We start from the raw sequence: 24558 nt of genomic DNA on the forward strand, positions 1-24558 counted from the left end.
TTCCTTCAACAAGCACATTGCCGCAACTGCGGACATTTAAATGGCGCTGAAGTCGCCGCTGAGTTGGCGCGAGAATATTTATCAAAGAGACCACCGCGCAAGCAGTGCGGCATTTCTCGACACGTTTCTAAGTTCTCCATAGGGGGCGATTCACTAACGTCAGTGCGAAGTTTGATTATCTTTATCTGACTTTTTTTTTCTTGCTTCCTACTTCGCGAGAGTAGGAAAGGGAGTACGTCAAAATTGGGCATGTCAGGCGCAGTGTGGCGATATGTTTAAAGCCAGACACCTACCGACAAATATTAAAAAGATGGGACACATACTGGAGGGAGACGGAGGCGTAGGGAAGGGTTGCGCAGTTACGCTTCATTAGGATCCTGTGTGCCTATACGTGCGTGTGTGCGCAGGCGATCGGTACAAGGGCCAGGCTCGCGTGCGTCCCCCTCTCGGCTTCCTGCTTTATTTTGATTATTAATTTGTTGAGGAGCGCAGTGGCGCTTATCTTTCCGGTCAAATGCAAATTTGATGAATCAGTAGTTCGGGGTGTAATACCGCGGAACGCAGTTAACGTGTTTCTCCGTTTTTTTTTAAATTTCTTTACTTCATACATTAAAAGCATAAATCTTCACAGCAGAGGGAAAGCGAAGCAACAGTAAAGCATAACCCGCCTAGGTCACCGCGGCTCAGACGCATAAGATAATATCTTCAGCTTTGAGTGTCCTAGCGTCAACTTTACAGGACCCCTCCAGAGAATTGTTAAAACGGGGAAGGAGGTGAAGGATAACTTGGTGAAGTTAAGGCGCGCCTGGCACTGAAGTGGCGTGTACTGTAACGTGAAACTTTAGCTAATAACACCTTGTCGCCTGAATACCAAACTTCTAGACGCGCCGGAATTTTCAAGAAAGTGTTCAAGAATCTCACTCGTACGATGAGAAAAAAGGGTACGAGGGCGTAATATGTAGTCGTTTGTATGTATATACTTGCAGTTTTCTTAAGCTAATGTAATTAAGAGACAGGGAGACATTATTATTCGGTGCTTGAGATGTCTGCCTGGCCATGTCAGCGTGCTACTCCAGATGACAAAGGTGATGCATAAAATGGTCCACTTATGTGCAGCGTGATCGCACACGACACATGCACAAGGAACAAACCTAAGCATGTCACGTTGAGAAACATCTAGAGTGTCTGGTTCAAGCTGGTGCCCCGGAAAAATGCCTAGGGTGCGTGCAGAGCAGTAGCAGCGTCGTTACAAAGTCCAAGAATATGTTGCAGCTCGAAGGATCTGCCACCTAAATTTAAAGCAATTCTGAATACAGCTTTTGCGACTGCAAAGCGCGTGCAATCTCACAAAACATGATGTAAGTCTTTGCGCACAGTGGTGGTCGCATAAATTGCACTTTGTGAAAAAAAAAAAAAAAAGAAAACGTAGTTTGCGTATATAGACGCCGTTTAAACGAAGGTGGTGTCGTCAAGTGCACTCACGGCTCGAAATGCCATTGGGCATGTGTGAATCGCGTTCTAGGTCAAGAATGGTCCGTACTATTGTTGCGCATGACACGAGACAGCACATGGAAAGCGCCATGAAACGGTGCTCACCAGGGCTGACTACAGTGCTAAATAACTTACACCCTTCAAATCCATTGAGCATGTAAGTCGGTCCATAACTCACATCTTTACAACCAAGAGTGTAAGGGTATGAACATGTGTGAACCAATTCGCAGGGCTTTTCGTTTGTGTATGCGGTTGAAAACTGGTTTTCAATAATAAGTCTTTTTCGCAAACGATAATATCGCCCTCTTGGTTGGCTGGCGTATGTCGGTTCCTACAATATGTGCGGCAATAATACGGGCCCGGCATTAGCTTTAGTTTTTTAGGTTTTTTGTACTTTGTGCCTTTGAAGATCTCGTAACAACGAGTGTCATGCTGTCACCATTTCGGATGACATACATTTTACGTAGTTATCAGGGAACGTGTGACCGTGTAAGTTACACTGACTCCTTTTCAGGTGAAAGAAATAGGTAAAAAAAATGAATGAATGAATGTAGCTGTCTATTTAGACTATATCCTCTATTCGCAGATTCCGCGCAATTACATTTCCGCGTAGAAAAACACTAAATGCACATTATTCGTTTGTTTTGAGGAAAGCAGCGCCTCAACGTACTGCTATGAAAGATGTGGCATACTTAAAGATTTTTTTACATCCAGTGATGTAGTAGAAACCATTCTATTCTAGACAGGATACCTATTTTCTTTTTGTCATGCTAGAAATATTGGTTTGAGGAACACGCGTAATTTGACAGGACCTTCAACCACTTTTGATCGAAGTGGAGAAAGGCATTTGAAGTGAAAATAGGCTATTTCAGAAATACTTTGCCGCAAAAAATACTTCAATGCGTTCAGAAGAAGCGGAGTTATTGGCAATGAAACTCGCTTCCATTGTGCTTGCGTTCCTTCTTGAATGCCTTGCAGTGCGAAGGCTACGGTGGAGTGGGGCGTGGCCACAACGCTCCACCTTCTAAATGTCACCGTGGCGCGCAGTTCAAACTTCGTTTTGGATGCATGGGAATTCGCTTTATTACCAACCAAAGCGTCCAGAAAAGAGTGAGGGACACGGCTTCTGTTAAAAAGAGAGCGTTCGAGAGAAAGGTGACTTCGCGCTCCGCTTGCGAGCCCCACGCACTGCGTCCGACAGGAAAACTTAACAGTGGCGTATGCTACCCGCGGACTATGTTATTTAACCTAGCCCCAGGGATGATTCAGGGACCCTTTAGTGTGCGCAGCATTACAAACAGGTAGATTATGATTTCCATTATCGCACATATGACCAATTTTAGGGTCCGCAGGTATTGAATTAATTAGAGCGCATAAAAAGGAACTGATGGAAGGAGCGTTTCGTCAGAACTGACTTTTGTGAGAAGGAATTCGCACCACTTTTTCTGGTCTTTTGCGAGTGTTAAATTTTTCGTAACCGGAGACCGCGCGGCAAAAAGCTATTTCTGAACACACAACCATAATGCATTTTTCTGTTTTATTTGAACCTGCCTATTATTATGAGGAGGAAAGAAAGGAGGGAGGTAGGGATGGTAACTATAAATACATCTTGTAGGCTACCCTACGCCGGGGGATGGGCAAGGAGAATAGAAAATGCGAGAGAGAGAGAGAGAGAGAAAGGAAAGACGCGGTGAGTTCTCACACGAACGCGGAAGGCACAACTAAGTCAAAGGCGTTCGCACAGGCCAGTCGCTCTCCAGAAACACTAAAAATGTCTTCACAGCCTTGTCTTGTCGGCCGATGAGAGACGGTGGCGGTCTTTCGAGTAGCGCCTGCATGGACAATGACCGATCAGCCAGTCGTCGCAGTGCTATACAGAGTGTTTATCTTTGCGAATGAAATTGATGAGAGTGGCACAATAAATGCTCGATGTTCTCTTCGCTGCTGCAGACGTCGCACGTAGCACAGCCGGTCATTCCAACCAATGCAGTGTCAGTCTTTGTGAAGGCAACTCCCAACCACAATTTGAGCCTATTTGGAATGTTCACAGTTCACAGTCTTTTCACTGCCCGAAACAGTGCAGAAACTGTGTATATGTGAAGCAAACATTTGCCGTAAACATCCAGGATCTTATTTCTTCACTTTGAATACGGCAACTACATTGGTTTTTTTTTCTTTTTTACATATCTCAGCCGAGCTTGTCAGACACCTTTGAAGAAAAAACACGCACAGAGAACAATTTTCTGATCACCGCCGTAACACACGCTAGTAAGCGGATATTCTCTAAACGGGAGCGGTGAGGTCCCATTCAATTCTTCTGAAAGACATCAAATATGTAATAAAAAGCTGCAAAACAATGCCCCCTCGCAAAATATGTCTATTGTCCCTGGCCTCATATTAAAATGCGGGTGGCCTCGCAATCTTGCCCCGCACAGCTTCGGCGACCGTTAGTCACTGTTGAGCCACCAGCATGGAAACCCTTATGTGTGCTACTCTACGCTAGAAATACGTGTGCTACACCGTATTTCTTTAATATGACCCTGACCGGGCGCCTCCGTTTAAATTTCTTATCTGCGTTGATTTAAAGCGAAAAAAATATCTCTCACTGTTAAGTAAATGCGAGGATTTAATTTTCGTTTTCTTCCTGCACGACATGGAAGCAGAAAAAAAATGAGCAAAACAAAAACAAAGTGACCTCGTGTGCTTACAGGTCCGGCCGAGCCATTCTCTAAGACGCGAATGAATCCGAGCCGAGCCGCTATAGCTTTGAGAGCAGGCCCGGCAGCTATTTTCCTAAGGGGCAGGGCAAAACGACGCATTAAAGTGAGGTGGCCAGCTGGCTCCTCGACCGGGCCTCTCGAGCACAGAATGGAAACTCGGGATAGAAGGCTATAAGGGAATGCCTTCGGGATAAAAAGGAAAAGAGGGAGAATGACAGAAGGTGCGTTACCATCGAAGCGTATAAGAATGAGGAGTACTCGAAAACAAGAGAAGATGGTGAAAGAGCGGTGCAACAAAAGTGAAATAAATATGTAAAACGCGGGTGGATACGGGTCAAGCACGCAAGCGCTTCAGTCCATGGTCATCCGCCGGTGGACCCTCGCCACCTTTCACTCCCGCGTGCACTCCGACGAGAAACTCTGTGTCTCTCTTCGTCATTATCTTTTTGTTTTTGTCTTTTTCCCTAATTCTTCTCATTAATTTGTAAACGCCGCCGCTTCTCGAGTGAAGCCACGTGCGTGGCTGGCTCGCCGGTCCAAAACAGCGCCATTGTTTCGGAGCACAAAAGGAATCCCGGAGAGGCACGCGCGGCTGCTAAAACCGCTCCTCGCATGGAGCGCTCTCGTCAAGTTTCCACGCTCTCGCATTCACGATAGTTCCGCGAGCGCATTCAGAGTAAAGCATGTGGAAAACGCGTATGTGCCGCATAGTCGGCAGTGAATGCAGTAAACCGAAACCAAGAGAACATCTCCTCACTTTGGAATTCAAGCACACTTTCGCCATGGAAGGCTGAACAATGCCTGTGTACCGTAGACTCAGCGAAGCGCCGCGGTACGTTGAGTGAGTTAAGCGGCCTACGTGAGGGCAAGTAACTAAACATCAGGTTCCCAGAGTGTCTAGCTAAAAAGTAATGGCAATGCGCGTTACACCGGCATCTCAGTTGTCCGGCGCTATTCCAGATAAATTTGTTTGCCTCACGGTGACCGGTTTGTGATAACAGTTCGAATGGGGGAGGGTATATTCAAGGCACCGGCACGGTCTAGCCGGTGGTACGGTGTGGTGACGTATGCGTCCGTGCGTGCGTGTTTGCGTGTGTGTGTGTTTTCTTTTCCGGTCTCGGTGAGTGCTCTTTCTTCGGGACTAAGAACCTATAGCTAATACAGACAGACAATTGTTCATTCACGGAGTGAAAAATACTGGGGCCCTAACCTCAATAATTATTATGTACTAATCTATCAAATGTGTGACTTCCCCTAAACGCATCGTGAACGCTTACGTTATATGCCTGCCGGCGTGATTAGAATGCGTTGTTTTCCCTTCTCCTCGTATCTATGCTTGCTATTTTCCCTCCCTGAGCGTGGGGCAGCAAACCGCGTGATATGGTGGTTAATGTCGGCCTTTGCTTTCCCTCATCTTCCCTTTCTCTAATGCTTGATTCTCATCAGCGGTGCACATTGCTTAAATATACGATTCCTTCTCGAGCACCCGCAATAATTTTTGCACGGTTTGTGTTTGAGATCACGTTTTTCCGAGCATTCGTTGCGCTACAATGTGTTCATTGTACTAAACGAACAGGTGGCGTCAGCTTAAGACGCGAAACGTAATGTAGGAAGTTATTTCTGTGCGCGAAAGATCGCGGATACAAAAAAAAAATGCTTTTATTAATCTGTCTTCTCATGACACAAGTATCACACGATGTCATTGTTGTAAACCAGGATAATTGCCGTTTGAAATATGGCAGAAAAATAATAATGAGAAAGCAGTATGTTTAGGTAAAGGACAGTTATCCTCCTTTACTCATTTAATAATGTAATGTTTGTGAAACCACAGGCGACGAAATAGTTACCAACATTTCTAATCACAGTTAAATCAACGAACCAATGAGGCAGATTGGCACAATGTGGTACATGGTGAACTGCATCTACCAGCCGATATACATCGGTGTACATCCTCCCTTACCTCCTGCCATCACATAAGAGGGTTCTGCAATGACAATTACTAGGTAGAAAAGCTGGTGCTTTGTGCGCAAAAACGTCTTTGATGCCTTTGGACGTGGAAAGCCCCCCCCCCCCCCCCCCCCAAAAAAAAAAAAAAAAAAAAAAACGCTTACCCTGAGCAGTGTAGAGACAGCTACTTCACCTATTATATCAGGAGAAGCCACTTCGGTTATTCGAGCCAAGAGCGTATCTGGTGAAACGACATTTCTTTCATCTTCTCGCTCTCAGCGCCCTTTGACGCGTTTATTTTCTAAGTGTGACACGGATAGGCGTGCCATGGCTGTCTCGACACTGTCACTTACTTCAGCAGTGCCGTTGGTATACGCTCCGCACAGTTATCCGTTTCCGCGATATGCGTATACAAAGCAAAAAGCATGTCACGCTTCCTCGCCCAATTAGGGGTGCTATTCAGGCCGTACCTGCGCCAAAGGATGGGCGATGTGTCGGAAGTGTAAACGGTTTCAGCGTACTGGAGACGACAAGAAGACATGACACCCTGAGCGATGAGGTTCTGTATAGATAAAGCAGGGCAACCAAAACCACAAGCGATAACTGCGGCAGCTGCGGTTGCACAGCGGGTGCCCACTACGATGGGTCAGTGGCGATCGATATTTATTCCGGTCGGGTTTATTTAACCAGAGCTTCTGTAAAATCGTAGGGTAATAGTCTCTGGATTTGCTTGTCGTTGTTGTTGTTGTATTGGTTATCTATTAACATCAGACAAGCGGGAATTTTGGCCACATAAAAGCTGTCTATCTCAAGTCACAGTTAGCAAATTGAGGATACCCCTCACATTGAACTAATTTTCTACAACTGTGGGCGGCATGACCGCTGAAATACTGTTGCGCTAGCATTGGTATTTACCTTGTAGCTTCTTCAAGAACGAGAGGAATATTTAGCCCCGAGGTACAACAACTGAATTGATCAGACCTACGGAAAAAGTGTTTTTGCTTTTAAAGCACCTCATAGACAAACTTTAGTGACCTCACCGCATGACGAATCCTGTTTTCAGTTACGCACATTGAAAAAAGTTTAAATAAAAATGATCTAATATGATATCTACACAAAATCAGAAGGCGCACAATATAAAAACAATCTGACCGTTCTGGCAACATTTTTTAGCAAAAATAAAGTGCTAGCTCTGTTTTGATTAATTTTCGAGAGTTTTTACTCCATATGTACGAGCGGGAAAGTAGTGAACACGTAAAGATATTCCAATTTATGTCTGTTCTCTTTTTGCCAATATACCTCCAGGCTTGATCAGAAAATTCTGGACAAGCACACTTTGTCACGCGACGTCGCTAAAAATTTAACCCTCCCCTACCACCACTACTACTACAAAAAAGAAAAAAAAATCCCCACCCTCAATCATTGGTTACGTCTTTGTGTTTGTTAATGAGGTTACACACACATTCGGCTGCGGCGGAGAGAACGACGTCACTGACGGCATGCACGCAGTCCGCCATTGTCGCTTGCGTTCGATGTCTCTAGTTTGCTCGGCGGCGTGGTTAGCAGTATTCACCCGCCATTGCCGCTTGCGATTCTTCGAAACTAAATTGCTTCAAAATTGAATCTCTCCGTTACGTAAGACAATGATTGGCTCACACCCCTTTAAGCAATGGCTCATACCCCCGTAAACGCGGCCTCCCCATTACGACGACCGAAGAGAAGTAAAATTCTACGCTGGAATGATGAGCGGAAACGCAGTCAGCTGCGGAAGAAAACGACAACGACGAACGCCGGAGCAGTGGCACGAGCGCGTGCCGAGCACGAGCACGAGCTCGTGCTCGTGCCAGAGGGGCGCCAACGAGCCAGCTGAAGAAGAAGTCGACGACGCTCGAGCCAATGCTGATGATGACAGTTTTCTGTGGACAGGCGACTAACAGACGCCATTTCGTTTCGCCTAGCCACATAAAGCTTCGCTTTAAAATTAATATTTATGCGTGGTAGTATAACATTGTCGAGCATTTTAGCAACGCATACGACAACGCTATGACAACTCCCCTTCGCTGACGACCCGTTTTAGCGGCATTTCTAGCTCCCAGTTGTACGCCGCCATGATTCTCGACCAGCCACCGCAATGCAAGCAAGGGGAAGCGGACCAATCGCAATCGCAAACACCAAATAAAGTTTTCTGCTACTACTACTACAACCTCTCATGGTAGGCAATGTTACTCGCTTTGAAAGAAAACAAAAGTGACCTCCGATAAACGAGAACAGCGTTTGATTGGGCTGTTCAAAACGCAGCCGGTCATCGTCCGATACTTGCGTCAGCGGTTATTTAAGCTTGCCGTCAGGAGATTAGAATAAAATTAGAATGGTATAGTTTTGCGTGATATGGGCCCCGAGACTTGACCGCAGGTTGTCGCATTCAATGAAGTCATGGCGATCTGGTGTGGGAAATTCAAGTTGGCGTTACCACTTGGCTTTTCGCTCTCACGTCATTTTGTAGAATAAGAAGCCTTTGCCATTGGAAGAGATTCCCAGCCTAATATAAGAAAATGAAGATGCCATTCTGAGTATACCAAGATGAAGTAAGCGTAATCTGCTAATATAGATTGACAAAACATCCCAAATGTTTCCTCGAAAGAAAAACTTCACGATTTCTGGGCTATTGCCCCAGGAGCAGTCAATTTGTTAGAATCAGGTCAGTACTTGGAAGCCATAGATGCTACCGTTGAGTAAAACAAGGAGGATTTCCTAAAAAGTTCTTAGAGCAATTTGCGAAGTGATCGGGCAGGAACCTGGACAATGTTTCCAAAGTATTTTTGATGAAGTCTGGCAGGAACGCGTATTGTGCGGTGATGTCAATAAGTGCTATTGCATTCAGAAGCGAAACGAAAACAGTGTCTCAGTTTTCACCATCCGCATTTGCTACTGTACACTCGCGTGATATCAATTCATGCATTTTGTCTGTAATAGTAAATGTAGTATTTTATTTTTCAATATTTTATTTCCTCTTTTTATGGCTTCTTTTTATCTCCTTAAACTTTTCGGCCGTTTTTTCTCGTGAGCAGGCAAAAGTTTTACCCTTGATTACAGCATTTGTGAAGTTGGGTTTCTTACGTGGCTTTTGGTATAAAACATACAGTAGGAACGGCTCGCCAAAATAGCGCTAGGGCGCGCTGTTTTCCGGATGTGTTTAGATGGTGCCCCCTTTCACTGGCGATAAGCTGTTAACAGATCACGTATCAGTCCTTGGACCGTCGGTTTCTCAAATATTTTTTTTGAAAGAGTTTGGGAAATGTTTGACTTAGCTGCAGGAATGCCTCGGACACGCTATCAACCACTAAGCCGTCGCCTAACTTTTGCGCCGCGCAGTTTGTGCGCGGCTTGCAGCACATGCGACTCAGGCTCAGCGAGTGGTGGCGTCGGATCATGTATTTATGATACACCATGCTCACGCAGCATAGCTGCATAGTGTAGCAGTTGCTCTCAGCACACGCACACGCACTACACACGCAAAACGCAAAGAAGAGAGACTAGATTACGACCGGCCACGTTCTGAGCGAGCGAATCATGTCACGGCGATAGGGCACAAGCGCCAGCGCCGTTCAGGCTATATACGTCTGCATTGCAACGAAGGCAGGCTTGCCGCGGCAAGTGTATATCATACAGTGTTGCCAGGACCGGCCCGATCACTCTAAGCGCGTTAACTCATTAGAACTCTGAAACGCCTTCCTCGGAGACAATGACATGAATCAGGACACCACAGGAAGTTGTTACTGTATGTGCTCGCGCAGCTTGTGTGCTGAGGATAAATGCGTCATTTCATACGCCACCCTCGCCATCTGGAGTTTCACACTATGGCCAGGCAAAATGCATCTACAGCATATAATAAAGAACGTTTCTCTCTGGAGCGTAAAAATGTACATAAAGTCACCTAATAGTTATTTAAAAGAAACTCAACGCGGTCGCAAACGTGGACGCCATTAGTGCGAAATACGGTCGCCATTACGCATACATCTCGTTCATTCACACGCTTATGGATAAGGCTATACTTTTTCCCCGCTATTTTTCTAAGGTAAAGCTGTACCGACAAGGTGTATAGCGGAGAATTCATAGTATTCCCTGCAACCTGTATTGAGCACAGCCCTTGTTAACTTCTCCCGCAGTACTTGTTTCCTTTTTGATGCCTCTTATTTCGTGCTGCTTTTCTGGGAGGCAGTTGTCAGTTAGATATATTTTTAGGACTTTTTTGCTTGTGGTATTTCTTTTGTGTGTTTTCAAAATCGAATACACAGGAACAAAGCCTACTTACTCGCTCTGACTTGGACGTCACGGCTGCCCACGGATCCGGCGGCGTTGGACGCTACGCAGCGGTATGTGGCCGCGTGCACGTCCTGCCGGTAGTCCTGGGCCCTGAAGGGCGCGAACGACAGCGTACCGTCGGCGCGAGCCGTCACCACACCCGGTACGTCGCGGACTGGGCAGCCCCGTGCTGGCGCGCACCCAGTGCACGTCGGGCCGCGGGTCTCCCTGCACCGTGCACGGCACCAGGGCACCCGTGCTGTTGTAGAAGGTGACCCGGCTCGGGGGTTCCATGACGAAGCTGGGACCCGTGGGCCTCTCGTCGGTCTGCGGCCGTGCTGCACACCGACAGGTGAAGAAAGAAGAGAGTATCTCGATGAAATAATTACTCGTTTCTCAATCAAGTTTTCTATCGAAGGAGATCACTATAATAAATAAACGCACGTTCCAGCTCGACGAAGTTACAGCGCCCTGTCAAATTACGGTGCTTACACACCATGGCCAGTATTTTGTAACGTTCGTTTGTAACTTTCCATTCGCCTTTTCTAAATGCGTAAGCATTTCTATGCCTACCCAACGAGGAAACCCGTCCGTCCGTCCGTCACGTAAGAAGATCACTTTCAAGATAGGGCCAGCAGCAGCGAGCGAATTGACCTTCGTACTGCCTCTCGCTTCAATGCGAACTAAGCGGCGATAACACAATGCACGCGAAGCTATCAGCACTTGCCACACTCTGCTCCCATCGCAGGTCACTTTCAAGATAGGGCCCGCGCGCACGCGTCATACGCAGCCGACGACAGAGTGGAACGATCCCCCCCCCCCTTTCCCTCCCCCACCCGGAGCCTTGCACGTGATGGAGGAAGATGGCGCGCTACCTCCTCCCCGCTTTCCTTTCGTGCACGGCCGTGCCACACGCAGCCGCCGCCAAAGTATGGTTCGTCATGGTTGATAATGGTTCGACGCGAATGGTTAAGGCACTTAAGAGCGATAACGGATTATAATGATCGCAGCGTCATCAGCGTACCTGGCGCCGCCACCTACAGCAATTTGCTTGCGTCATCAATTCACGTTGTGCCGCCGTCCGCAACAGTTCGTGTCACTGCAGCGCTGTCGTTTATACTGGTCGGATCAAGTTTCATAACACTGGTAATGACACCGGGCTACGTGTAGATGAGCAAGAGGCACAATGCTTACACGCATACTTAGACAACTCCCACATGAGTTTCTGCGTGAAATTTTTTATACTGCGGCGCACCGAGTGGCTGATCTAAACCACAACGGCAGTGCGATGGTCTGCTATTCATGTCCGAGCCAACGACGAAGGGCAAAATAAATCTAAAATAAAAAATTACAAAATACTACCCCCCCCCCCCCCCTCCCCGAAGCAACAATTTGAGCAACATCGTCCACAGCCTTATTTACAACGCCGCAAGGCAGGTATGGTTGCTTCAGCGAGATAGCTTTGGAAGCAACAATACTTCTCACCGTTGTGTATCTTCACAATCCCTCAAATTGCGGGTTCAAGTGGCTTCCATTTTTGAAGCCGGTATACTGGCTACCAAATCGCCCCAGCATCCGCCCTTGTTGTTCAAAGCCTGGTTGTCTACAAGATCGCCGATATACCCTTTTCACGGTGATCCCGTGGGCGCGGCCATTTTTGGTCACATGGTGCACGTTCATTGCTTGCGTCAGTTGCCTTCGTGTTTACAATGGGTATACATGGCGCCCGGTGCGGCTCAGCAAACTCTTTTTCGGTGGATATCGTAGGCGGTGACTGGGTGGACGACACCACGCTCTGGCCACAGCTTCAGAGGACATGTAAGCGCTTTCGGAGCTCATATTACGCCTTCTGCAAACGGCCTGAGTGGCGTATATACAGTGGTTGTACTAAAGTTAGGCTAGAAATGTATTCCAAGCTTTCCAAACTTTCCGCTTATGAATTAAAATAGGATCAGTGTGTTTTGCTCTTCGTTATTTATTTGGCAAACACTTTCAAGCAGTGGCTTGTCGTGTTTATGACTTGAGTAAAGTTCCCCAGTGCGGTCACTATCCAACTGTTTATTTTATGCCTAAGTGCTCGCCGGTGTGCTCAGTTGCGATAGATTTGTTCTTCCGGCGCAGAATGCTTCGAACGTAGATGTTCTGTTCTTTAGAAAAGCTTATAGGCAAATACTTATTATCGTTAGCCATTCGCTTACTTTGTGTATTGTCACGAAACATCCAGCTTCGACCATTCGTGTACTTTCAGTGTAGTCACCGTCACCCACGTTACACCTCGTTGATTGAAGTGTGCGCCCATTCACTTTTTCTTGATACGTTGGCGATGGAGCGGGTGTAAATTTGCGTGTGAGTTGCGGGTACATAACGTACGATAAACTTATGCCAGGAAACGGCGCTACTGCCTTTGTCACTGTGCAACGAGCAGTATTCACTCTTCCTGGCGTTGCGGGGTTGTTTGAATGTTAGCGATACATGTTTCTTTGTTTGAATGTTAGCGATACAACGCTGACCAATGAGCGATTTTTTTTTACCCTTAAGGAAACTCGCGCGTCATGAAGGGTGGGACACACAGGCGATTCATATGTAGCAGCGGTCCGTGAACTTGGTCATAAAGATTTATGTCATTCCTTAATATGCCAGTCACTAGTTTTTTCAGCCAACTACTGCTGAGCCTCCCCTCTACCACTCCACCTTTTGCAGCGTGAATTGATCGCAGTGCGTTAGCGAACACCCAGTTGCATTTCCGACGACCGATCGCACAGAAGCAGGGCGAAAGTGGTAATGCCTTTGTATTCGTGTGTTTACGCAAAGGCAACGTGCGGCGCGCCGCCGAAAGCGCCATCTCGTTCCTGTAGAGCAAACTGCTCCCCGAAAAGGGTCTATACGCAACTGGAAGTAGACTGCCTGTATAGGTTTGTTTATCTCTGCCACATTAAAGCTTCTAGGCGCGTTGTTGCCACTTGCTCAATACTTGCACAAAACTGCGGCGTCATCTGTGCTGCTTTGCCATTGTCTTTGTTGTACTACTTCTTCCACAACTTCACTCGAACGCGTGCGCGAGGGCTGTTGCGTTTGAGTGCGGCCGTACCTCCATACGGACATGAATAGATGTTTATGGACATGCGTTCTGTGGACCTCAAAACATAGCTCCAAATGTGCGGGATTGGCCACTCCGAAGGTGATGATGAACACTACACACAAATGAAAGAAATATAAATAAAAAAAAACAAACAAGCAATAAGAAGACAGCGGGTGCGGCAAGGACAACAGAGTTATGATAGCGCGCGCTTTACAAAGAAAAATAAAAATCCACCACAATCGGCACCCATAGCACGTAACCTTCCCAACATGGTAACGAACTTCTCCAATGCTGCCATAATGGACTTGTGGCTAGTTTCCAGCTAATGAACACTAAAGGACAATTGGTTAGATATAATTAAATAAAGATTGCTAGTATGATGTGAGGAAAATTCTGGTGAGGGAGTAGAAGCTGCCTTAGCCGAAAATGCCTAACTTATTCTCTTTCTTTTGCTCAGATGCATGCAGTTTTACTTTATGTACAGATCTGGGGATTAAAGAGGAAACTCAATTTTGCAGTTTTGTCTCTGAGTAGGCTCTTGTACACGATGACAGCTTAAATTTTCGGGGACATAAAAGCAGACCGCGAGGCTCAGGGAAAACACGGTAAAAAAAATAAGAGTCTACCCTCGGGGCACGAAAGAAAAACTAACTGCACAGTGTTTATCAGATTATGGCGGCGATAAAGGCCGTATTCAAACCGAGGGTAAGTTAAATGTGTCGCGCAGGCTGATCGAATAATGGTGTGCCGAGTGTCAGCGAACCGAACAAAGGCGCACGGAATGAAATTTATTAGGATGCGATGGGGCCAAAGTGCTACTAATTTGCTGAAGACAAATGAGGTTTCAGGAAGACGTACACGTTGTAAAGTAAGCTGCAAAGTGGAAGCGTGTCAGTACTGTAGTTCTATGCTTTCGCAGCAAGGCGTCAGGTAGGTATAGCGCTCCAGGAGCAGTGTCTTTTAATGCGTAGCATTATTTGGCGAGGTGCTCGGGGTCATTTCTTGCTCCGTTCCGCTGCTCCTTCCGTTTCGTGTCCCCCCAAAACCCATAGCACCATCTAGGCTTGCATTTCTGTGAACACAAAAACTTCTTAGAAGGCCTACATGCAAGCTCTGTTTTCTGCTTGCATGTAGGATCCCTAAATCTTCTGTGTGCTTAATGCCACCTGCTTGTGGGTACATAAACCTCCGACGGAATATTTTGCACAGCCAGAAAGGGAGTGATGGTTTGTTAGCGAGTCGCAGTAAAACGCAGGCGAGAGCTTGGGCGGGAAGGAATGCGCGGAAAGCACAAGAAACCAGAGAATTGCATCTGCTACAACAGAGAGAAGCTTCTGAAGAGGACGCGCTGGAACACAGGCGAGCGTGTCGGTGGGCAAATTATGCGAGACAAAAAGTACTGCAACATTTCTTTCGTTTATCAAACACAAGATTGGTGGTAAAAAAAGGGCTTACTGGGGAGATCGTCATAGTGTGCGTGACATTCTTCAGAGTTGCTTATCTCTTAAAATACAACACTCTTAGTTTCAAGGGTAGAGTACAGGCTTCTTAATAATCATTGCAAAGAATGCTTCGTACTATATGGCAATTACGCAGTGGGGAGTTCTTGGCCTAATTTTTCTTGTAGCGTCGACAGAAACGCAATATTGCGCGCAATATATCTTGCACAGTTTTGTGCTGCATCACTTGGCGCTAGCGTTAGCAAATGTGCGAGCAGCATTCTCCTTCCGATCACAATAAAGAATCATTCGTTGTGAAGGCTGCGCTTCCGGGTGACGATGTGGAGATACACAGGTGTATATTCATTTTTCTTCATATTTTGCCCTTCCGAATTTTACTGTGAGCTTCATTTAGGTTATTTCACCGGTGTTCGGGTTCATAGGTGAGCTGCAGTGCGTGGGTTAACCAATCGTGTAGCAGCTAGAGGAGTGGCCACCATTTCATGGCGCAGTATTTTTCTGTGTTTTAGCATCGACGTGGAGGTGGGCTGATATATATATATATATATATATATATATATATATATATATATATATATATATAAAGAGGACGCTTAAGCTTGGCCTTTAGGAGTGGAACGTGATAGCGTTATCGGGCCCCGTTCGCATCACATTTTTCTTTACGAGTAGGCTTCACTGCAATGGAAACTGTGGGAAAGCGAGCTTACAAAAACCAAACTTACATCAATTCTCTTAAAGTCGGCTTCACGTTTAAGCACAAGTGCATTGCTGGAAAGACATTTTTTCAGGGGCAATATAACCCGTCTTGAATCAAAATATGAAGGCCCTTGGACCTTTTGTTTTGTTAATAGGTTGCTGTTGCCTCGAGGCGCGCGCGTGTCCAAAACGCATTAGGCAGGCTAATTCTCAGTTTGACCTTGGTTGAGCTTGAAGGTCACATTTACGAAACCAGACCCTTTCTGGGTTTGTACCTGGAGTATAGTAAAGCTATCGCTCTAAGACATGTGACTGCCCCTACGCAGAACCGAGAATCGATTTTACTCGGAGCAGAATGTATTTTAAATCGAAAAGCAACCTTCGGCTCCTTCGCCCGTTTTTTGTGGTGGTAGGCGGCCGCACTACAGCGCTCCCGTTGCAAAAGCACACGCTCCTGCGCAATCGAGACCCGGGTCGCCTTCGTCGCCGACTACAAACTGCACCTCTTTAAATCGCACGTGCTGTGGCGCGAGAGCCTTGTGACGTCTGAGGATTTAGGTGCTGTGATCGGTGGTGGCGCTGTGGCGCGTTGGTTGTGGGGGGAGGGGGCGGAGCGCATTCGCCACCGAAGTCCACAGCATGCCTCTTTGTCGAAATGCTCTCGTTTTATCGGCTTACCGAAACTTCGCTCAGACCGACTGCCGCAGTGCATCGTAGTTGCGCGATGTAAAACCGAATGGTCGAAAGATCTGGTCTCCGTGGAGTAGAGGAGAGGAGATGAACGTGCACGTGAGCGCAGCCGTTATCTTGCCGTCGTCATCATGCCGTCGTGATTCCGATGTCGCAATGGCGCCTTAAAAGTCACGTTGCCATCGTTGTCTTTGCGCTGTTATCATCTCTATCGTCGGTATTTGGTGGTCACTTTCAAACGCAAGAATTGAGCGTCTCAAAATAATTGTCACGACGCTGTCATGCCTTCTACCTGAGCATGTCGACGATAATTTGCGCAGCTGTTATGAAACACCGCTATCGACACCAGCAGTGGTAGTGTGCCAATTTGACCTGCATTTAGCTTACTCTGACAATCGATGGTGTCTTCAACAATTTTTTTTTTTAAATGCGAAGCATTTCTTGGCGGACATTTGCTACTTTGACCGTATCTATCTATCTAGCCGCCTACGACTTCGTGCTATCATGGTCGCTTCGTTAACTTGGTAGGCTGTCCGCCCTCTGCTTCGCATAACATCGACTCCCACAGAGCGTAGGATCTCACTGCTTGATTTAGACGTGCCTTCATTTTTTTTCGATATTCTGGAGCAAACTGTATTTTCTCCACAGTAGCGCTGGCAGTTTACTTTATCGCACTTGTTCCTTTTAAGATGACTCGCTCAATACAAGCTTTGCCATAATTCTATCAAAGCTAAAAAAAAAATTGCTGCTTCATTGTAGCGCAACCCTTCAGAAAGTTCGGCACACAAAATAGAGAAGGCCAGAAGCAATGCTTCAAAGTGGTGTGCATGAATATTAATATGAACACCTATAATTGATTTTCATTCTAAGAGAAAGAAATCATCTCTTTTTTACAGAATCTCACATAGTACATTGTTGACGTTATTATATCCGACCTAACTAAACTGGCGTGTTCTCTCTGCTTGCTGTACCGTTCATAAAAGATAAACAGATGGTTGAACCAACGACGAAATATTGGCTACGTCGTGGGAAAATCAAGCGTTTAAGCAGCCGCGTGAGGAAAAAAACACCAAATCTTTAGCGTGAGAGGGATTCACTAACAACGCGCATTGCAGTACAGCTCGTTTGGTGCGTCCAAAATACGAAGCACGTATAGCAAGCTACCTGGCTCCGCATTTTGCAACTATTCTTGTCATTTTTAATTTGTTTTATTTTCTCGTCGTGGGCTTGCCCGAAGCTGCTCTACCGCTATACGCCACGATCTGCCACACAGCAAAATGGACTGCAAGAAATAAAACGAATATATGACGAAAGAAATCTGTACGAGATACGGCCCCTGGCCATAAGAAACCGCTCGTGCAAAGTTCGCTAATAATGCCCAGTCACGTCAGCAGAGTCTTTGTTCGAGCATTTCCTGAAAGATGAACTGTGTATTCCAGACGGGAACTTCGCAGTTCGCCACGTAAGATTACCGTCATGCCATTACCTTAGCAGGTGTGCCTCATTTTACGTGCGTAGATGAAAACGTAGTTAAGAAATTTGTTTTCAGCACCGAATGCTAGGTTACCCTTGGGTTGTCTTTCTATAACCAGAAATAGTTAACGAAAGTTTTCTTGAATAGAGGGAAAGGTGTTTAAATCTCGAAGTGAGTTGAAAGTAAAATTTTATAATCTAAACACGTGAATCTGAGTAAAAAATTCGCATTGTCTTGCACAATTTGCATTTGTATCGAGTGTGAAATATATCAGGCTGCCAAGCCTGACGCGTCCCTTTCTTATCATTGACTCCATGTGAAGTAACATTCGAAGAACACCCGTACACTATACTGTAAGAGGTGCTAAGGATAGGAGGCCAATGGCAATAAAAGAAAACGATGTGTGCGTACAAGGCCCCCGGAAAAATTGTAACACAGTCCTGCATCACTATTAGTACAATTTATTGAGGAATCATAACTATCTGCAAAATTTTCAATTTCACTATCATATACCTCTCACCTCAGTGCATTTAGATTTTATTTGTGTACGAATTAATTTTCATACTCTTATTTTTATGTTTCTGTGGCTCTCGTGAGCGTGTTGGCGAGCGTTCCTCTTGGGATGTGGCACTCGTAAGAAAAGTAATTTGTGCCTAAAAAAAGACATTTTTATTTCTTTAAGACCCCCGAAACATTTGTCTTGGCGCATGCGTCAAGACAAATGTTCATCATAACACTGATGCAACCACAAAGTCACAAAATTAGAACTGATGTCGTCGCATTAAAAAAAAAAGAAGAAGAAGAAGAAGAAGAAGCAGAAAGAAAGAAAAAAAAAGTCCGTAACACTCGCATCATTTTCTGCCCAACCATCAATTCAGAAAGGAGCGCCGGTGCCGCCTGAAGGTACCAATATCTTCATAGACCCAAATAATGATATAATTGAAGAACGACAGTAATAGTTCACCTGAAGCAAATTGCCACCATGCGCTTGCTTGAAAGAACGGTGCACGAACTACAGTGCAAGAACCACAAGTCCTCCCCCCCCCCCCCTTCCCTCCTCCCAATAGCTTCGGAACATCCCTCGTTTCAGTTAAGATAGGAGTAACAGCGTCATCAAGTCATTCTGATCTCCAAGAATCGCCCAGACGTTTCGGAATTCTCGCTTCATGTTTTCTCAAGGTATATTCTTCTTCTTTTTGTTATTTTCGTCCCAAATTCGTTTCTTCTTTCCAATGCGGACGCTTTTAGCGACGCCTGGGGCGGGCCTATCCGCTTTTCGCGGTTGGACTCGATTTCACGCGACAGGGACTAACAAGGAAGATGAGTACTGCGGGCTTTGAAATTGTCCGGTGTTGAAATACGCCGCGTCGGAGTTTCGCAATGATCTTTTTTTTTTCTTTTTTTTTTTGAGCCACGGCCACTTCGCTCGGCAGAGGCGAAGCATTACACACAATTCGCAGTATAGCAATAAACGATGACACCGAAGGGAGGAACGCCACTGCACGCGAGAAGCAGCAACGAGACCGCAGCGAGAGAAAGTAAAAGCAAAATCACTGAAAGAATAAAGAGGGAGCGAGCAGGGACGGGACGAAGACGACCAGCCGTTCTTCGCTCGGCTGGGCTTTGGACCGATTCTGGCGATCCCACCTCGCTGACTCGATACGAATCGTTACAAATTGCCGAGCTTAGGCGCCATAGCATAGCTCGCCTCGCGCTTTGGGTCCAGCGCCTGGGCTCGGTGTACGCTGTTGCTCCGGCTCTTCTTCCCCAGAGCGGGCGTTCGCGATGGCAAGCCGGGAAGAAAAGGAAACGAAACGAACCACCCCAACATACCGTTGCAGAAATGTCCGTTTCTACTGCGTACGCAGCACTTGGCGCGCGACAAACAAAAGCCGGACAGAGAGAGAGAGAGAAAGAGAAAGAGAGGATGAAAGGGAGAAGAAAACCAAGACGGAGGCATAAGTAAAGAGAAAGTTCTTTCCCTCAGGGCGACAGCCACTGGCGGCGTCCCGGACCGAAAACGCTCCGGCGCAATCTGGGTACGGTTGGAGGGGGGGTGGGACTGGCTAACTCGGCGCGTGGGACGGGCGGAGGGGTATATACGTGGAGAAAAGGGGATTTCGCGACGATGCGGTGCTTCGCAGTCCGAGCGTGAAAAACCCTGGCCTCAGCCTGGCAATCGCCTTTGCTTGTGCTTGTCTTGGCATCGCGGGTATAGGATGTGAGAGAGAGAGACCGGGAGAGGAGTAGGAGGATGAGAAGGATCGAATGTTGGTCTGCAGCGAAGTCCTCTCCCTTTCATCTTCTCCCTTCTCCTCCCATTCCGCCTCCTTCTTTAGCTCACAGGCCCCCAACATCTGCAGTCGCCGTGCGTTGCTTTTCGCCCCCCCCCCCCCTTTTTTTTTTACTTTTGGTTTTACTTCTGTTTTTTTTTTTCGTTCTCTGCGTGCGTGCTATCCGCAAACCCTTTTCGGCCGGCCGCTGCTCCGTCTAGCCAGCGGAGCTATCACGAGCCTTCAAGACCGACTGTTCGTTCCCAGGGCGACGGAGTGGTTGGCGGTCGCCCGTGTGTTGCCGGGGAAAATTCGCGAAGCCTCGCCGGTCGCCAGTGGGTAGCCACAAATCTAGCGGATAATCCGATTGCGGTCTTGATGGATGGCGTCCCGCTTCTGTCCAGCGGACGGTAATCGAGATCCGGTTACGGCCTGCTCGCCTCGCCTTGGCTCGGCTCGGCTCCCGGCTGTGAGGCTCGGAGTTGGACCGCCTCGGTGTGGGATGGGAGCTCGCTCCGCGGCTTCGACTCGGGAGACGGAACGCGTGGGTCGTCGTTCCCGACGGCACCGACGTACTTCAGGATCGTCTGCGAAATGCTGGTCGTAGATTTGCGCTGATCTCGTTTTATGGATAGTTTCGTATTAGCATACGCGCCGTTTGAGGCGTAAGCGACAGGCTTTACTTAATACCTGCTGGGTTTTATGGAGCCTCCTTCTAGTGAGGCGCACGTTGCTGTTACTTTGGCGCGCACTCTTAACAAAACAAGAAACGAACTATAAAAATGCAAAGTATCATTTCTTCTAGTGCGTATTGTTTATTTCAGTTTCGTTGTACGAAAACTAAAAAAGCGCGTGCTTGTAGAAGTACGCAAAACACGAGTATAGTTAAGCGATAGTATTTAAGAATGTACCCCAGAGGCGCAAGATGAAGCTAAATGATATGTAGAGTAATAGAATTAGTAACAATATCGAATTCATAAGTGAGTGTTCGGGTGATACAATGAGCAAACTTCTGACCAAACGAAAGCGTGCCGCACTGCATTTGAATGCAGCAAGAACGTACAGTCGAGTGCAAAAGTCTAGAGACCACCGCATCGGTAAAAAAAAAAAATAATTTCTCCTAGCACAGTTGTGCATCGTGAAATTGTATTAAAGACATAATAGCCAAACAGGCGCTAGCCAAACAGGCGCATGTAGGCATTACCACTTGATTTCAGCTTTTATTCCTAGGCTGCGAGCGAAGAAAAAAAATTATAGCTTAGTGGCACCTCTGGTCCTTTAACTTTCGCACTCGACTATACATGCGTCAAGTGCATCAAAAAGTCAGACAGCGCGAGCACAGAGGGCACCTTCGCGGCCCTACTTTACACATTTTAAAAGAAGCAAAGACAAGAAAACTAGAATGCCCGCATTTGCACCTTCGTCCTTCATTAATCACCAAGAAATGACCAACCGTTCCATTAATTATACTAAAGGTCGCAAGTACTAAACACAAAGCGCTCCCACATATACCGTGCATGCCCGGCTGGCCCCGCGCCCCTCTCCATTTCGCCACCACGGCGAGGCGCCTGTCACCTCATTGCGTAGGTAGGGCACGCAGCCAGGCGAAGCCTGCTAACAGCTTTAGCCCCCGCCGACCAAGCCAGGACCGACGAGGGGCCGTTTCCCGGCGGCCGCCGCCTCGAGCATCAAAGGGCCTCACTCACATACGCACGCAGGCGCGCGCGCTCGCTCGCTCGCGAACGGGGGCGCTCTCGCAGCAGCCGCCAACGGTGCGAGAGGCGCGTTAATGAACATTCATTAGGGGATCGCCGAAATGGTCCTGGAATTTCCGCTATCTGCTCGGCGCGCTGCCTCGCACCCCTGAACACGTGAAGCAAGCTATACCCCCTCCTATGCGCCCCTCGCAATTCACCCGTGGTGCCACGGCGCCGTCGTATTTTGTCCTTGTTTTTTTTTTCGCGTCCCCTCTCTCAAAGAGCCGACGGCTCGCCCTTCCCCACAAATAACCATTCCTGCTCGCCATCCGCGCGCCATTCAGCATTTTTCCTTCGCTGAATCGCCTGACGCGTCTGTCCTGGCTTCACGGCACGGCACGGACGTTGCGCGCGGAAGTGGCTTTTCCTCGGCGCGGTAGATAGCGAGGCATCCGTCCGTCACCAGCCCGCGCTGCTTCTCGGCATGGGAACGAGACATCCGCGGAACTCGGGCCAGCCCGTATAGCGACCGCTCGAGCGAATTCGAGCGCATTCGTGAGTGTGTAACGCGCTCGTGCTCGCGCGTGGTGCGCCCGTTGGGCGTGCATTTCTCGCTCCGCTCGAAGCGGCCCGAGCCAGTATAGCAGATCCTCCCCTCGCGGTTGGAACCGTGTGAGACAGGATTGATGTTTTCTAGCTGTTCATTTGACTTCTTTTCTAGTTTTTTTTTTCTTTCTCGTATTGGTGGTCGGGTTGGAGTGGTACGGTGGAACGCGGGACGATCGCGGGAACGAGGTCGTTGCTTCTTTTGCCGCGCCTGGTGTTTACGCCGAGTTGGCTGCACGCATGTTATGAGTGTCGAGTCAAAGACAGAGAGAGGCCGTGAGAGAGACATGCTGGCTCTAGAAAATGACGACAGTGAAGGAATGCCAGGAGGAATGCGTCGCCGCGGGCGCTGGTGCACGTGTTTGCTTCTCGGGCTTGGTTCTTCCGGGAACGTATATTAACATAGCGTAAAAAAGCTTTTACCAGATTTTGACTGTTGTGTAGAGGCTTTGCCTTTGACGCTCACATGCAGTATTAAAACTGACGCGTGTGGTTCGAGCTATTGTTTTGATGGCGGGAAATGTCGAAATCGGAACCTCATGGAGGCCACCGATATTGCTTGAGATCTCACAAAAGTGTCACGTCACTTTTGGGTTGAAAGACAACGTCTATTGCGAGGCGTCTATGCGAAACGGAAGCGTTGTAAGGATGTTGGCAAATAAATGCGAAAAAAAAATCAAACAAAAATTGGTCCGTCATATTAAAAACTTCTCTGCAGCATCATATCGAGGCACAAGTGCAGCGGTTTGCGTTATATAACACGACGCATGGCATCCTCATTTGCCACTAAAAGCCTAAGCTATCACGTTTATATGTGAATTATGTGTCCAGACGGTCGACTAAGAGAACATGACCGACTAATAGCTATCATTAAATGTTCAGTAGCACATGCTTGTCTGGGTCACAAATAAAAATATCACGAAGTTCCCCACCAATCGGCTTTGTTTAGTTCTTGGCCAGTTGAGTGTGCCACAGAGCACAAGAACACGAAGTAATACAGAAAGAAGAAATCGATTCTAGCAACCAGTTCGTGCCACGGTAGGCATCCGCCGATTATCGGCGTCACCTGCAGAGGAATAACGTGGTTACGTAACAATTTTCAACGTAAATTCTGGAGGAAAGTTTCTAGCCCTTCTAAGCGCTCAGTGGTTACATACAACAGTCGCGCCAGCCGAGGCAGTCCCCGCGAATGTCTCACCTTTAACGGGTGAACACAAGACGCATGGATGTCGTCATTACGGGTTAAATTTCTCCAACCGTTGCCACATAACCGACGGCGGGAGGAAATAATGTCTGTAGTGCTCAGCAAGTGCGTTCGCCTCACTTTGTCGTCCGTGATTTGGTAAGGCACAGCACTCTGCGGCGTTATAGTCTACCAATTACCTCAACAGAAGATTCCGTCATGTGAACCGGAATGAAGAAAGACTAAAGATTTGGTACAAAAAAAAAAGACATATTCGAACAGAGTAGGTGCGTGAAGCAAGGATTTACCGTCTTTTTTAAGGATGATAATCTCCCGAAACAAGCATGCCTTTTCCTTAGCTTCTTCGTTTCTTTTTTATTTTATTATTTTTTTCGCACACTATATAGAAAATCAGATCTGCTTTTACATCGTTACCGAGAACACAAGCTTCGCAGAAGAGGTCATACCTACCGAATAGCGATTCCCTCGCGCGGGCGGGCTTTAAGCGAGACGAGCGTCAGTTTTGCTTAGCAAAGAGCACAAAAAGGAATCGCTACGTTCGCTGGCTCAGCCGCTGCGGGTGGAGCGGACAGCTAAGAAAACGAACGCTCACAGGCTGGTAGGGTAAAAAATAAATAAATATATAAAAGGTTCAGAACATGCATGAAGCAAATAAAGTGCTTGGTGAAGGGTCGGGGTTGAGGAGCGGTGTGGGTCGACTTGTGTCGCGGACAACGTAACTCTTTCGTTCAAGAGCGAAAGGAAAGTTCGCAAACTCTGAAGTGGGAAGGAGAATAAAGGGTTTCGGCAGGCACTGCTATAGAAACACTGGAGTTTCCACTGTGGTGCATTGTTTAAAATTTGTACGCTGTGCTTATGAAATCGGAGCACTTGAAGACGCTCGAGGAAATTCTTGCTCTTTTCGAAGAAGCTCTAATAA

General features: G+C 47.2%; 1 protein-coding gene across 1 annotated transcript in view; it reads right to left on the reverse strand.

The window, feature by feature from the left end:
- LOC125944980 (Down syndrome cell adhesion molecule-like protein Dscam2) overlaps positions 1–13554 on the reverse strand; it is a 166170-nt gene extending 152616 nt beyond the window's left edge. Inside the window, exons 1-2 of the mRNA XM_049666472.1 lie at positions 13549–13554; positions 10471–10798 (exon numbers count right to left, since the gene is read on the reverse strand). Coding sequence (XP_049522429.1) covers positions 10471–10798; positions 13549–13554 — 334 coding nt within the window. The remainder of the gene's footprint in view (positions 1–10470; positions 10799–13548) is intronic.
- Between the last annotated feature and the right edge of the window lie 11004 nt (positions 13555–24558).

Source organism: Dermacentor silvarum, chromosome 4 (genome assembly GCF_013339745.2).
Source record: "Dermacentor silvarum isolate Dsil-2018 chromosome 4, BIME_Dsil_1.4, whole genome shotgun sequence".
Taxonomy (NCBI): Eukaryota; Metazoa; Arthropoda; class Arachnida; order Ixodida; family Ixodidae; genus Dermacentor; species Dermacentor silvarum.